Source organism: Leuresthes tenuis, unplaced genomic scaffold (genome assembly GCF_036924035.1).
Source record: "Leuresthes tenuis unplaced genomic scaffold, fLeuTen1.0.hap1 SCAF_6, whole genome shotgun sequence".
Lineage (NCBI taxonomy): Eukaryota > Metazoa > Chordata > Actinopteri > Atheriniformes > Atherinopsidae > Leuresthes > Leuresthes tenuis.
In genome coordinates, this window is record NW_027325360.1 from 22,886,739 (window position 1) to 22,902,122 (window position 15,384).

The 15,384-nt window shown below is 37.5% G+C and overlaps 1 protein-coding gene across 1 annotated transcript; it reads left to right on the plus strand.

Moving 5' to 3' along the window:
- Nucleotides 1-4,246: 4,246 nt before the first annotated feature.
- On the plus strand, nt 4,247-15,043 carry tmc2b (transmembrane channel-like 2b). Its single transcript, XM_072387063.1, has 20 exons — nt 4,247-4,292; nt 4,446-4,487; nt 4,781-5,177; nt 5,971-6,120; nt 7,125-7,215; nt 7,311-7,392; nt 7,496-7,602; nt 7,712-7,810; nt 8,001-8,143; nt 8,223-8,370; nt 8,758-8,952; nt 9,101-9,280; nt 10,025-10,183; nt 10,336-10,464; nt 10,926-10,993; nt 11,315-11,554; nt 13,207-13,332; nt 14,417-14,495; nt 14,595-14,721; nt 14,826-15,043. Exons 1-20 carry the CDS (start codon nt 4,247-4,249, stop codon nt 15,041-15,043), a joined length of 2,826 nt encoding a protein of 941 aa, XP_072243164.1.
- The last annotated feature ends 341 nt before the right edge of the window (nt 15,044-15,384 follow it).

A 15,384-nucleotide genomic window follows, 5' to 3' on the forward strand; every position in this document is an offset into this window, starting at 1 on the left:
GTTGATTTCACTCTTTGTGTAAAATATAAATAAAAAATAGAATGCAGTGATTTAAAAGTCTCATAAATCAATACTTTAGTCAAAATAAAACAATGAAAACATATCAAATGTTGAAAATGAGACATCCCATCTCTTATCTTAAATTTCATGACAGCAACACATCTGAAAACACATCTCCTAATGACTAGTATTATGGTCTTCCAGCTGTTTGTTTGCAGTGCCAGTTACTTTTCCAGTCTTCTGTTTGCACTGTCCCAGTGTTGAAATGTGTTGCTGCCATCACATTGAAGACGAGGTAATGGCTTTCATGAAATGATCAAATTCCTAGCTTCTAACACTTTTTTTATTGGTTCGAGATGTACTAATGGTTGTATTTTGTTCTCAGTTTGAATTTCCAACTTTTTTGGAATCGGGGTTGAATCAGAAAAGGCATTGGATTCATATATAATGTCATGAGAACATGCAATCCCAAATCTGAAATGATACATGTTTGTTTTTTTTCCTCTTCTACCTTTCTCTTTACAGATGATGAATTAAACAGTGGAGGAAGTCAGAGGTTCTATCATGGTAAGACTGGACGCAACCCTCCTCCCTCATCTGGAGTCGGTGGGAGTCAACGCCAACAACCAGCTAGAGCTTCTGTGTCCAGGACCTATCACCATGGCAACCATGGGACAGCTGGACACCTGCCTGGTTTTGCTCAGAAAGGTGAACCCAGGATGCATCATGGACCGAGCCTGCAGAGACACTGAGAAAGTGAAAACAAAGTCACAAGAAAGCGCTTCACAAATGTTTAGCTGTGAAGCAGGTGAAATCAGAACGCTATCCTGAGGACAGTTTCTCCCAAGTAGAATTTGATTCTTCTATACTGTGTTATAAATTAATATTTACAGTGTTTCATATTATCAGAAGCTTCTTTGTGTCCCAAATAAGTGTCAACAGCTGTATCATTTTCTTTAAACACTGCAATAAAGGACTTCTACAGTGTCTTTTAAAACCCTTCATTATTGAATTTCTGATTTAGTTAACCCTTTAACATCCTGCTCTACTATTTGGCAGAGCAAATTTTTCACTGACTATACTCTGTCTTATCATAGATTAGTGGACGTGAACCTAAATAAACCATCTCTAAAAATTGGTTTAGGTATGTATTGCCAAAAAGTCAAAATCTCATACTTTTACCATAAAGTGTCATCCCAACCATTTATCAAAAAAAGAACAAATTCTGATTATTATTAGTCCAATGAAATCAAAAAATGCAAAAAAATCTTCCTTTACTTTTTCATACGTGTGGAAAGTAGCAAATTGAAATTTAATCAGAAATTGGAATAGTTTGCACCACATATTTAAAGTATAGACAGTATGGAGATATTTCCTCTCCTTGATCAAATTTTTTCACATCACCACAACTCATAAGAAGAAACATATTCAATAACATGTTGATGTAAACATGTTTTGAACAATAATTCATATTCTAATTTATCAAGTCGGTTTATTTTTCAGTGTTTGAAGATATATAAAATTTAAATTCTAATTTTTTTTTCCTGTGGCCTCTTATGCTGAACTCCCCTATCCCTAACTGTGTCTGGGCCAAAGTAGCCAATTAATTAGATATGGACACCATTTAACCCAACTGGCATGGCTTAAATGGATTGCTCATTCACCTCGAGCTGGACTTAAACAGTCAGATTTCTGTTTCAGCTACTGTATTTACATATCTAAACTTCTCATAATGTATATATAAATTTGTAGATAGAGGGGAATAATCCATTTGTTACAGGTAAATCTGATTTGAGCCTCATTACCTATCAGATATCTGATAATCTGATAAATGTGTGGCCATATTCAGTGTCTCAATAGCTGATTGTGCCCTGTGGAGCACTGAATGTTCCAGCCAGCCTTTTGATTAGCATACCTGTCCATCATTACCTTGCTGGGAATTAATTGACCTTTGTTTAGATATTAGGATGTTTGTTTGGGGAAGTTTTTTACTGAACTATAAGATCTGTGAGGTTGAAGTGTAGCCATGGAGCAACATGAGTTGTGTCTAAATCCTGTAAGACAACAAGTCAACAAGCTCATAACGCTGCTGACATTAGATTACAGTGTCAATCAAATCCACATCCTCTACTGATGCTCATGATCAATTCATGGCTAGAAAGCATTAAGAATTAATTCTGCAGTTATTTGAGATGCAGAGAATGTGGGTCCTTTCTTTCATAAGCCACAAGCCGTGAGACTGTAAATCACTTCATTTAATGAAGAGTGAGAAAAACTATAATCAGTACTAATCAGTATTACTTTTGTGGGCTGGAGACTTTGTCCTGATATAATAGTGGAAAAAGAATTAAAGGCTCACCCTCTATGTAACCCCAATCCCTTGATGTCCTCCCTCTACTGGAGTTGTGTTTTGGCTCTGTTCCAGTTTCTTCCTCAAATGGTGGGAAACTGAGCCATGATAGAGCCATGATATCAAAATGTCTGTTTTACTCTGGTTATATCTCATTTTTTTTATTCTCTACCGTGAGACCATGTAGTGGCCTTTATTTTTTTTTGCTTTTGAGAGCAAATATTGGCTTTGATTATTTGTGAAAACTAGTCTCAAGGTAGACTTTTTTACTTAATGGATCTCAAGATTAAGTGTAATTTAGCCTTTAAGGTGAGTATAATAAGAAGGATAGATGAAGACGGCTCGAAAGAAGTACTTAATGAATGCAGGATGTGGAAGAAGAGTGAGAAGGAGGGAAGGGTTAGATGCGGAGAATATGCAAACGACTAAGCCCTGAATGCTTAACTTGTCTTTAAGTTACAACCCTTCAAGTTACTGCTGCTCTTTGTTAGCCCTGCGTCTCTTATTTCCTTCTGCATTTTTCATAAGGTCAGATCTGACATGCAGTGAATAAGCATACAGGTGATGGCTGCATCTAGAAGGTTGAAACACATATTAACGCATGTTAACTCTTGAGTCTACATATTTTTACTTTTGGATAAACCAAGTATTTTCTAATTTTGTTTGATTCATTTTCAACATGCTATATACATATTTAGACCACATTTCAGCAGAATTTGCAGTAAGAAAAGAGAGAGATGTCCAAAAGATTTTCAAAGCAGTAATGTCCTACCAGCTGGTATTGCTGACAGTACAGTGACAAAAGTCTTTGAAGTACTGGGCATAGAGTGGTACTGTAATTTCTTATTTTACTGTGACATGAATTTAGTATTGCCACAAGTATAATAGCCTGGAAGTGTATTGTCAGTGCACAACTAATTCCACATTTAAACCATTTTTAGATGAAACATTAAATCCCTGTAGCAATATGCACACAAATCAGTATTGTCTCTCTTCAAAGCCACAATTGAGTGATATATCAAAAATCAATGACCAAACTTTTGTTACCCACTGATGCTGTTACTGCATTAAACTGTTTGAAAAAAGAGAAAACAAGATCATACCACTCATAGTATAGTAAGTATAGTAACATATATATCTATATTATATATATAGTAAGTGTGTAGTATAGTAAATGAAATTAAATTGATTGTAAAGTAGATTTGAAAAAAGTGAAAACCATTCCTTTACTGAATGACTTGTAAGATTGAATGATTTGTACTTTAAAGATAACACGCAAAGTGAAGTCATGCATTGATGAGTAACACTCCACCTGTTTGCTCAGTTTGTACATGCCACAGGACATGGTGTGCATCATGTAAATACACTTTCACTTCTTGTTTAGAATTACCTGGTCATTCATTCAACCTGGATATGTGCTGACCTTTATTTCTACATTTGCTCTCCTTTCTGAGTTACAAGTACACGATGACAACCATCTGCTTTTGGTGTGAAAGCTGAATACGTTTTAAGCTTATTTGAATTAACTTGAGAATTGATTGATACCTGAATGTATGTTCTCTCTTGCCTCTCTGCAATGGTATCAATTAACATTTTGATTGACAAGTCCATTGTCTGATAGATTCTGTTTTCTCCCTGAGCTCCCAATGATCCTCGAATGGGCTAGGTGTCTTTGACCGTTGTCAAGGAGCCCAGTCTTTGAACAGCTTAAACAAAAGCACACCTGCTCTTGTGTGTGTGTCTGAGTGGTTATCTATACTGGCATTTTGACACTGTACCTTCACAGTGAATCAACTGCCTGCCCTGAGGAATTTATGGACTGGTATGAGTGAAGTGGTCATAGGAGGTGTAGCCAGAGGAAAATAAGATACAAATAACTAAAAGAAGCTCAAGAAAATGCCTCCAAAGAAGAAAAACGATGCTGTAATTAAGATTGAAGATGGTGAGGACAATTCTTTCTGCTGTTATGCTAAAAACTGGTTTATATTTTGTTATAAATTGATAACAACTAGCAAAAGTGACTGTCTATTTAATCTAATGTCTGTTGAAGATTTACATTAAAATGAATGGGGCTGTCTTTACTCATATGTTTTAGTTGGGATGGATGTGGATGCTGAGTTTGACAGTGGCAGTGAAGGTGAGTTTTCCAGAATAGTTTACTTGAACAGGGAACGTTTATATCAGGCCAATCATCTATACTGTGTTAAATCTATGATTGACAATATTATAAAAGAACTGGTTATTATCACATACCCCTAAATTGATATTTTCTCTAAACGAATGTAATTTTTTGTCATGTTTGTTTTTTTTCTTGATGATACTGGACATTTTTGCAACTTTTAAACTATTTTCAGTCATTGTGAGCAAGGAACACAAATCTGTGAGCTGCGGATTTCAGCTTTTTCATCTTTCTAAAACTGTGTGTCTCAGATGAGGCTAGAAGAAGAAGTAAAAACAGAAGAGCTAAACCACAACGCAAAGCCAGGCAAACCAGTGAGGATGAGGAAGATGATGAGGAAGAGGAGGAGGATGAGGCACCAAGGAAAAGAGGACGAAAAAAGAAGACCAAGCCCAGAGACAGCGACGAAGAGGATGAGGGGGAAAAACGAAGCGTGACACGCAAAGGGTCCAAAGCCTCCCGGAAGAAAGCTGCAAAGAATGAGAGTGATGACGAGAGTGAGGAAGACAGAGAGAGAAGAAATAAAAGAGGTAGAGCAGTGTCGAAAAAGGAGAAAGAGGAACAGAATAAGGACAAGAAGGGAAATGTTAAAGGGAAAGAAAAGGACAGTAAGGACAAGAAGAAAAAGAAAAATGGAAAGCTGAGCAGGTGCAGTATTCTCTGAGACCTGTTTCTCACCTACCTGCACACTCCATGCACCCAAAGGGGCTTATTTCATGCAGGGCGATAACAGAAATAACACTGATCAAATTATATCAGATCATTTGAATATATGGCAGGATTTTTGTTTTAATTTCAGTGAAAGGTCTACACTGGATTCTGCAAAACATCTAAGAATTACCGTATGTCTTTCACGAGGTGTAGAATTAACAGTGTAATGGACCAAGTGTCTTTTTTGTGAGAATGACAATCCTTGAAGTGAATATTTCACAAAAAAAGTCACAAGTAGTGACACAGGTATCTATCTGTAGTAATGCATGTCATAACCTCATTGTTACCCCTTTTATTCATTGCTGCCTAAAGGGACAACAGGACAAATCATCCTATGACACCACGTCCACCTACTATTTAATTAGAGGCTACATAAAACAAGAAAAATGAACCAAACAGGTTGATTTTTGTTTGCTTGTTTGAGGACTTGTCCAGTCTTTCGTTGACCTTGTCCTGGCTTTTATAAAGCATTTGTATATAACATATAATTCATACCTTTTCAGTTAAATGCAGGGTTTACATTACTCAAATGTACTTTATTCATATTCTACACAGGGTTCCAATAGTTTTATCGTATTCTTTTTAGAACTTCTGCTTTCATTTAATCCTAAAAAAACATCTGTTAAAGTGTTCAGTTTTCTGATGTGCTGCGACCAGACGTCTTTGATATGGCTCCTTCTGTGGAGCCTTTTCCAGACCGTAGCAAGTGACATCTATTTCCCTTCAGCAGCTCTTCCTCTTCTTCCTCTGAGTCTGATGAAGATTCATTGTCAGAGGGTGAGATTGCAGCCCTGAAGGAACAGGTAGAGGAAAAGAAGAAACTGATGGCTACATTAAGGAACAAACCCTGGCGCATGAAGAGGAGGCTCTTAATGCTCAAGTAAAAACAAAAAAACAAGCCAGTGGCCAGATGTTACACCCTCTGCTTGTTTGCTTATTGTTTCTGTAATTTCTGGTTGCTACTGAATTTTATTCTTCATGCATCTCTTTTTTAAAAAAATATTTTGCTATTTATTTTCCCTCAATGCATACCATCACTCATGTCATGTACATGTGATGTTGCTAATTCATCATTAAAACTTGCTCATTGCCACTGTAACTGTCTCTTACTTCTCTTTATCTGTGCGATGACTATTAAAACTACTTTGGATAAACACAAAGTAGATAAATCAATCTGATGGTTTACAGATGTGTTCTTGCATGTTTTCTGCTTTACCATGAATATTAAGATAAGAGGCAAACGTTCTCTCAAATTCTTAAAATCTCTAAACTGAGACGTGTAAAAATGGTGGATCCCAGCGTTTATTTATTTCTCTAAAATGAACCGTTCCCTTTGTGATATTTACATCGATGTAAATAGTGACACCCCAACATAAATCTGAGGAAAGCAAGTTGCACACAAGGCTGGCTAAAGTTAGGCCTGTTAAGTATTCTCCTTTTAACATGAAACCACTGCAAACAGCACGGGCAGCATTTGTAGTTACAAAGTTTGTGTTAGTTACTGGTCAGTGTGACTATCAGTGTTTATTTGCAAGAGAGAAGTGTGTGTGCATGTTTCTCCATGTACAGATCAGTGTAAACAAGTTTGTGAGATGGAAACATGATAAGTGAGCTGCTTTAACTTTTTCATGAGCTTGACACTGTTTAATGCATGTTGTTGTGGCTGACTGACCTCCTTCTTGCCAAGTTCCCCGCTGATGCTCCTAACATATGCAAAGCATCATCAATCACCGAGTTGTTGTTTGTAACACCTTACTTTAGCCAATTGATCCTGTATTTAGGTTGGACATGGTTTTCAGCTGGATGATTGACTGGATTTGGCTGCTCTGGTGGATGTGTTTGATTTGTTTACTTATTTATTCATTTTTGTGAATGGTCAAACAGGGAAGCCCAGGAGTTTGTTGAAAAGTTTGAAGGGGCCCTCGGAAAAGGAAAAGGCAGGAAGCTGTATGCATTCAAAGTCATGATGACTAAGGTAATTTGCTTATCTAATAAACTTATTTCATGCAGTCTTTTTTATCGTATAAATGATATTGATGAAACGAGGATTTTTCAACTTTTCCCTTCCAGAAACTTATCAAGTTTAAGCGTGACTTTGAGAACTTCAAAACAGCCTGTATACCATGGGAGAGGAAGATAAAAGAAGTAGAAAGTTGGTATCACAATGATATTATCTGTAAAAGTTATCACTGAGCTACAACTGTGATGTTTTAGAAGGTGCCATCTTCTTAAGTCCTTTCTTTGTTTAATCATAGGCCATTTTGGAAGCTCTGTGGCATCCTATTTTATTTTTCTGAGATGGATGTACGGTCTGAATCTGGTCCTGTTTGGATTCATGTTTGGCCTGGTGGTGCTGCCTGAGGTATGGCTTTTCTCAGAATCCTTGCTAGCAGGTGATACCTGATGCAACAAGGTTGTGAACAGTTTCAGCACTCTTTTTTCTCACCTCCCTCCTTCTCTTCTGCATTTAGGTTCTTATGGGTCTTCCTTACAACTCTATTCCCAGGAAAACTGTCCCCAGAGATGAACAGGACACAGCCATGGACTACTCAGTGCTATTAGACTTTGGTGTGAGGACCTTAGCTTCAATAGTACACAAAATACATGTAAACCCTCCAGCCTTTTCTGTGATATAACATCCACCCTGATAACCAAGTCAGAAGAGGAGAAGCTTGATACTTTCCATGGTATTGTAGTAACATGAAGAACTAAGATGAACATGACAGGACTTTTTTTTGCTTTCTTTTGCTATTATTACAGGGTTACTGCAAGTATTCTATTATGTTCTATGGATTCTACAACAGCGATCGAGCAATCGGGGTGCTGCAGTTCAAACTCCCTCTGTCATACTTGCTCACAGGTGTTGGAATATTTGGATACAGCCTGATGGTTGTCATCAGAACGTATGTGAGACATGCAAATACAGGCAGTCAGATGTACGTGGTGCAGATGGAGAAGTTTGATGGCTGTTTGTCTTTTCAGGATGGCTCGCAACTCTAACGAAGGAGGAGACGGGGCGGAAGAGGGGGAGTTCACCTTTAGCTGGAAGATGTTCACAAGCTGGGACTATCTGATAGGGAACCCTGAGACAGCAGACAATAAGTACGCCTCCATTACTACCAGCTTCAAGGTTAGCAGGTGTTTGGGTGTGTGTGTATCAGTGTCTGACTTTTGAGGCGTGTCAAAATATCAAAATTTGCACGATAACTCTTGTTAAAGCATTATAATGGGGATTGGACATAAAGTTCCCACAGTCTAAAAAGAATAATCTGTTAGAATTACACAGGTCACAAAAGTAATTGTAGGAAATCATGAATTATTTGTCACTTGCTGGTATACCAAGAAATAAAGACTCATTCTGCAACAAGAAAGCCCATCTTAAGTGAGTGACAATTTAAATGGTTGCTTCCATTAATCCCACATTCCTTACAGGTTTTGCAATGTGATGGACAAACTGAAACATACTGGTTAAGATATTGAGTAAAATTTAATTTGACCATTTTAATCTGTACTCTAGGAATCTATCGTGGACGAGCAGGAAAGCCAGAAAGACGAGAATATCCACCTCCGACGTTTCCTCAGGGTTCTTGCAAACGTCATGATCCTGTGCTGCCTCGGTGGCAGTGGGTATCTCATCTACTTTGTGGTAAAACGGTCTCAGGAGTTTGCTAAGATGGATTCAAAAGATCTCTCGTGGTTTGAAAAGAACGAGGCAGGTTTACATTGAACATTCGGATGGTTTCTTTGAGCATTTCTTTATCAAATGAGTTTCAAGGCAATTATCTTAAAATGACCAGAAGGGACAATCAAAAGGTGTGGAAGAGAGATGAGTAAATAACTTCTCTGTCCTATTGCTTCAGGTTGAGTTTGTGATGTCTCTGCTGGGACTTGTGTGTCCGCCTCTGTTTGAAACCATTGCTGAGTTGGAAGATTATCATCCTCGTATTGCTCTAAAGTGGCAACTGGGACGAATCTTTGCCCTCTTCCTGGGAAATCTTTACACCTTCCTCTTTGCGCTGTTTGACGAGGTCAATGCCAAGGTATGCCAGAAATGCTTCATCTGAATTAATATAATATTTTCACAACAAATCTTTCAAATTAATTTTAACCAATCAATAAGATTTGCCATAAGTTGACCAGTCAAGGTTTTGAAATGTCTCAAAGACGACTTCTAGAAACTGTGGTAACTTGAGTTAAATTTCAAGCATTGTAGCAAAGGGCCTCATTGTCAGTAGAACATCAATGTGATATAAAGTTGTGTGTGAAACAGTGAAGCAGCAGGCACTGTACACATTTTGGTGCATTTTTTCTTGTCTATGTAGATACATGGAAAAATGTAGCTAACCTGCTGTATTAGCAGCTTTTCAAATAAAAACTAGAAGCCATTTGATGTGTTTGTTAAGAAAAATCAAGCAAAAAAATATGATGTATGATACACAAAGACAGGCAACAACAGAAGACATAGCTAACACATTCCAACCCCTTTAATCAGCATGTTTTATCTTGTTTGTCTTAAAACACACAAAACCTGAAAAGTAAGATTTAGTTTCTTTTGCTGTGTCCCAAATTTGTGCTAACAGAGTTACGGTTGACTCTTTGTTGCTTCTGCTCTTTTAATTAAACTTAGAACTCTAAATAGTGCTTCCCGTCTTCTTAAGTACTTTCCATTATAGCAAGTACTTTACATCCCTGCTGCAACATGTATTTATAGTGTGTGAAATGATCTACATATTTGTAAATTAAGTTTATGTTGCTTTTTATTGAGCATTCTTTCTACTATTTAGTTGGAGAGCGAGAAGTTGATCAAGAATGCCACAGAATGGACTTTAAATCAATATTATGCCAACTACAGCTCCTTCTACAACACGACAGATGTGCCTCCTCCAAATGTGGACCCAGCTGATGTAATCAGAGGACCCTGCTGGGAGACTGGAGTTGGAATAGTCAGTAGTGGCATTATACACAGTTGTTCTATGGTGATCTGCATGCACAGAGAACTTTACCTTACAACGCTTGATGAAATCAAACAATTGTCATATATTTGATCAGATGTTTCAGTTAAATTTGCTTGCTTTTGTTTCTTTTTCTTCCATAGGAATTTGTGAAGCTAATTGTGTCAGATGTGCAGGTGACCTATTTGACTATTCTGATTGGTGATTTTGCACGAGCTTTCATTGTCCGCTTCCTCAATTACTGCTGGTGCTGGGACCTGGAGGCTGGGTTTGTGAGTACTCGCTCTTGTCCTTGTGTTCATTTTTGTTTGTTTGGTTAAATGAGAAATTGATGTTTCATTTTGCATAATGAACAAAACACAACTGTCCTGTACTGTTGTTATATGGAATCAAGCCTAATGTTTGAGCCACTTGCGCCTTCATACATGTCGCAGAACATGATCTTCAAGCGGGTTTATCAGTGTGATGAGTGTCTATATCATTGTGTGGGCCCTGCATTATTGAACTCTGTGTACATTCAACACAGTTCCTAAAGGATCCAAGTCAACCTGATACCATACAGTAACATCTGACGAGACAGATGATCCCAAACATTAAGGGAAACAGGAGACAGCAATGAGAACTTAATTACACAGGGAGAGACACACAAAGAGAACAGCCAATGTGAAGCTTATTTACCCGGTGTTTATCAAATCAGGTGGACATTCTAATCATATTGTTGTATTCTTTCCAGCCTTCATATGGAGAGTTTGACATCAGTGGAAATGTGCTTGGACTTGTCTTCAATCAAGGAATGATATGGTGAATTACTATAAGGATGCATAGTTGTTTTTGTTTTTGGTGTGTTTTTACATTCAGATAAGACGATTGGTAGACCGATTACTTGAAGTACAGCTCCTGTTTGTTTGATGTCTATCTCCAGTTGACCTATAATGAATTCATTAGTGAGAGTGCCTGCTTCTTCAAACCAGATTGGCACGGCTGCTGATACCTTAGTCAAACTGTTAAAAATCTTCAACAAATTGCTTTAAATAGTTAGCTTGAACATTTTGTAGATTTATAATCTATTTTCTTAGATGAGTCCTTTTGAAATAATGTTGCTACACCTGCTGTCCTCCTTAGGATGGGAGCATTTTATGCTCCAGGTTTAGTGGGTTTGAACGTATTACGCCTCCTGACCTCCATGTACTACCAGTGCTGGGCAGTGATGTCGTGTAATGTTCCTCATGAGCGAGTTTTCAAGGCCTCTCGCTCCAACAACTTCTACATGGGACTGCTGCTACTTGTGCTATTCCTCAGCCTGCTTCCTGTTGTCTATACCATGATGACACTGCCTCCATCCTTTGACTGTGGGCCATTTAGGTGAGTACAACTAAGATTGTACAGGATAAGCAAAAGTATTGCAAAGTTTGGATTGTCATGTCTACAGGTTACTGGAGACTTATTTTGCTTTCGTTTGTTTTTTGTTGAATATACAGACCAAATTTAGAATTTGGTCTGTATATTCAACAAAAGTTTTGGAAGCCAAACAAATAGAAACTGTAATTAAAAGAAAGGGCAGTTTAATGATTAACATGCTTTTCCTCCACTTTTTTGTTATGTGAGTTGCTGTTTGTGGCATCAACATTCAAGAGCTTTATTGTATTTGCTAAATATCATGATGTTATTTTATAATAATTTATTGTGTTGCATAAAGATTCAAGCAAATTATCAAGTTTTTTTTTTTACTACATTTTATAAATCTTATCAGCTTTTCTAGAAATAATGTTTTTAGGTAAAATTGTATGTATACCTTTTAATTGAAGATGAAGACTTATCAATATCTCGTACAGGGTGAGCGCAAATGTCCTGCTTTAACCTTTGTGGCTGCAGATGTTCCTTCTGTCCACTTTCATAGTCCAGATTTATGTCATATGCACAGACGGATTTAAGAGATTTTAGTCTCCAGTCAAGAACATTATGTTACTTATTGGCTATGTGGGCTAGATGCTGGGCACATCAGCAGAGACTGCAAATATAATATTGCAATTATAGCTGCAACCAACAGGCAAAGATTTAAACTCAAACTATAAAATTAATACATGGCAAAATTAACGGAAACATGAAATAATAACATAGTTTTTATTGGGATCATGTTAGCATGTCAGTAAGGCAGTTTAGATCTGAGAGTAATATGTTGCCAATGACATTTCTAGAAATTCCAGGATATAATCTCAACTCTTCTAAACTAGAGAAGCCCAGCATCATTCAGCTCAGCTACAGTTTGTGAGGTTTGTGTAAAGGGCCGTGAAAGGTTGTGTTTCAGACAAACCATCTTTTTCTCACTCCAAACAATGATTCCTGGTTTCTATATATGACCAAATAGAGAGTGAGAATAAAAGTTGAAAAAAAAGCAAACATAGGCCCATAGTGTCAAAGGAACCCATGAAAGACTGGTTGCACCCCAAAGTTAAACTCAGGATATAACCTGCTGGTCGTAAAATGCCTTCCAACTCAGGTTTTCCAGATTAATGACTAGTGATCATTTCCACCCTTTGAACATCCAAAAGACAACCTGTTTGATAGTTAATGAGCAGCACTAAAGTGCATGTTGCAGACAAGGCAGCTTTCGCTAAGAAAAGTTGAGCCCTGTAGCTGTGGCATCTTGAAACATAAAATGCCAATGTTCTCTCATGTATTTGGTTTAACTAAACACAGGCAGCATCTAGAGTTTTGACAGATCAATTTACAGGTGCAAGCCATTTTTTTTGTAACATCTTTATTTTTAATGTCTAAGACAGTTTTACCTCAGAACATAAGATGATCATACAGTCATTATTTGTAATACTATGAGGTGAATGGCTACTTACCATGTGTATTTGTCATATTTGTTGACAATAACAATGCAGCTACATTTTATGGTAAGTTTCTATGTTTGTAAAAATGAGGATAACTGATAATAATTTGAATCAGTTTCACTGTGATTTGGCTGTAGTGTTTTATCTTAACATTAGTTACAACATGTCTCCTCACAGTGGGCAGGAGAAGATGTATGATGTGGTTATGGAGACTATAGAACAAGATCTACCAGCTTTCATAGGGAACATTTTTACATATGCTACAAACCCTGGACTCATCATGCCTGCTGTTCTCCTTATGGTGTAAGTGAGATTTAAATATCTACTAAAATGCTGCGTTTGATCTGATAAACGAATATAGTTCTCTGATTATTCAGTTGTTTTCAATTTTGTTCTAAAACTGTGGATTTATAATGATCAAAAGTGACTGAAGCCCACTGTTAAAAAATTAAATGTGATATTGACATAGTTTATCAAGATATAAATAAGTAATGATTAATTGTCCAACACTTTTTTTTTCGATACCTCACAGGGGTACCAACATTGTCTTTTTTGGTCTAGCACAGTGAAAGTTGAAGCTAGGGTTAGCTGAAAGGAGAAGTTGACACAAGTTAGGTGGGGAACACTGGTTGAGTGAGCAGAGAGTTTTGGGAGCCACTGAATCTCGGATAAATTAACTTTCTCCCTAGCTTAATCAGCCAATGACTATCTGAAGATTAGCAATAACTTCAAAATGTACAATGCTGAGGAACACAAATGAGTTTTAGAGGGGAAGTCCGGTATTTTTAAACCTAGACCTTATTTCTGGCTTTAAATACGTTTATCTACTCACCGAGAACAGTTTGGTGAAAATCGGCGTCCTTTGGAAGCTATTTAGAAAACTTGCAATTGGTGTATATCCATATAACGGAGTGAACAGGGCAGGGACGATGCAGCCTCTAAATAAAGCATTATCTGTCTTTATTTCACCAATACTTTCAGACGAATAAATGAACGAACGCATACTATTGCTCTGTTAGCACATAGCTACTGTTATGTGGCTACTTGCAGCTATAGGAGAGCTAATGGAGGGAATTCAACACACACCTCTACTGGGATGACTTCATCCACACGTATGGCTGCAGCACAGCTCATTCACTCCGTTAAGAACGTCCATCTTACTTAAAGTCGTTCACATTGTCAAAATTTGATAAATATCCTGTCATGTTGCACTAGGTTGTCTAGGTTCAAAAACACCGGAGTTCCCCTTTAAGGCATTAACAGCAGCTGGAATGGGACTTAAAGATGATTGTGTATTGCGTTATGACCACAGTATGACTCTGGTCAATGCTGTTGTTTCTGTACAGTGATTTGTACTTTACAGTTAAAGACTCATACTGTACCACAGGTTGGCCATCTACTACTTGAACACAGTGTCAAAAGGATACCAACAAGCAAACATTGACGTTAAAAGGAAAATGCAAATGGTCAGTCATAGTGTTGTCTTCTTTTTTTTTTCTTTTTCACAAAATGTAAATTTCTTTCTTTAATCAAATTTCTGTCTGGTTAATTGGTTGATACGTCAGGCTCGAGATGAGGAGAAGAACCGTAGGAACAACAAGGACAGCACTAATCAAGTAATGAAAGACTTGGAGGACCTGTTGCCAGACAAATCTCTCATACCGCCTCCGGCTGAGGAGGAGCCACCCGCTGGTACACTAACGTTCTGCAAACTGTACATGTGTGCTATTCCTCCGTATCATTTTTTACCACTCAACTGTCTTCTCCATTTATTTACTTTCCTTCTGTCTTCTCAGATATTGCAATTGAGAAGAGCAGCAAGTCTACCAAAATGAAGCCAGGTACAGCAGGAAAAGATGTTCATTTGCAAAAGGAGGTGTCATTGGCTGCCCCAAATCCTAGAAGGCCGGTGACCCGTGGCCCTGGGCCAAGAGGGGGGCCTCCTGGAAACCCAAGGGGGCCTCAGCCGGGGCTTGGCAGAGGTAGAGGCCGGGGTGCACCTCCCCGAAGATAAGATAATCAGGGTCATATTAACATCAAACCATGAACAATAGGAGTCTGTTAGCATAACTCTTGCAGTCACTGTCATATATGTCAGTGCACGAGTACCTGGAATAATTAATAATTTTGGTGGGCAAATGGTCATTTATCCAAAAAAGAACATTTTTGACATATCTAAAAGTGTAGATATATGAACTGAATAAATGAACAAATCTTTACATATTTTATTACCCAACTGAAAGGAATTAAAGTAATTATTTTACCAATGCCAATTTATTCATGAATCACAAGAATTTTTTTAAAAATGTAATTATTGCAGTGGGATACAGTTTATCTGTGTTTCTTGTAAAATAA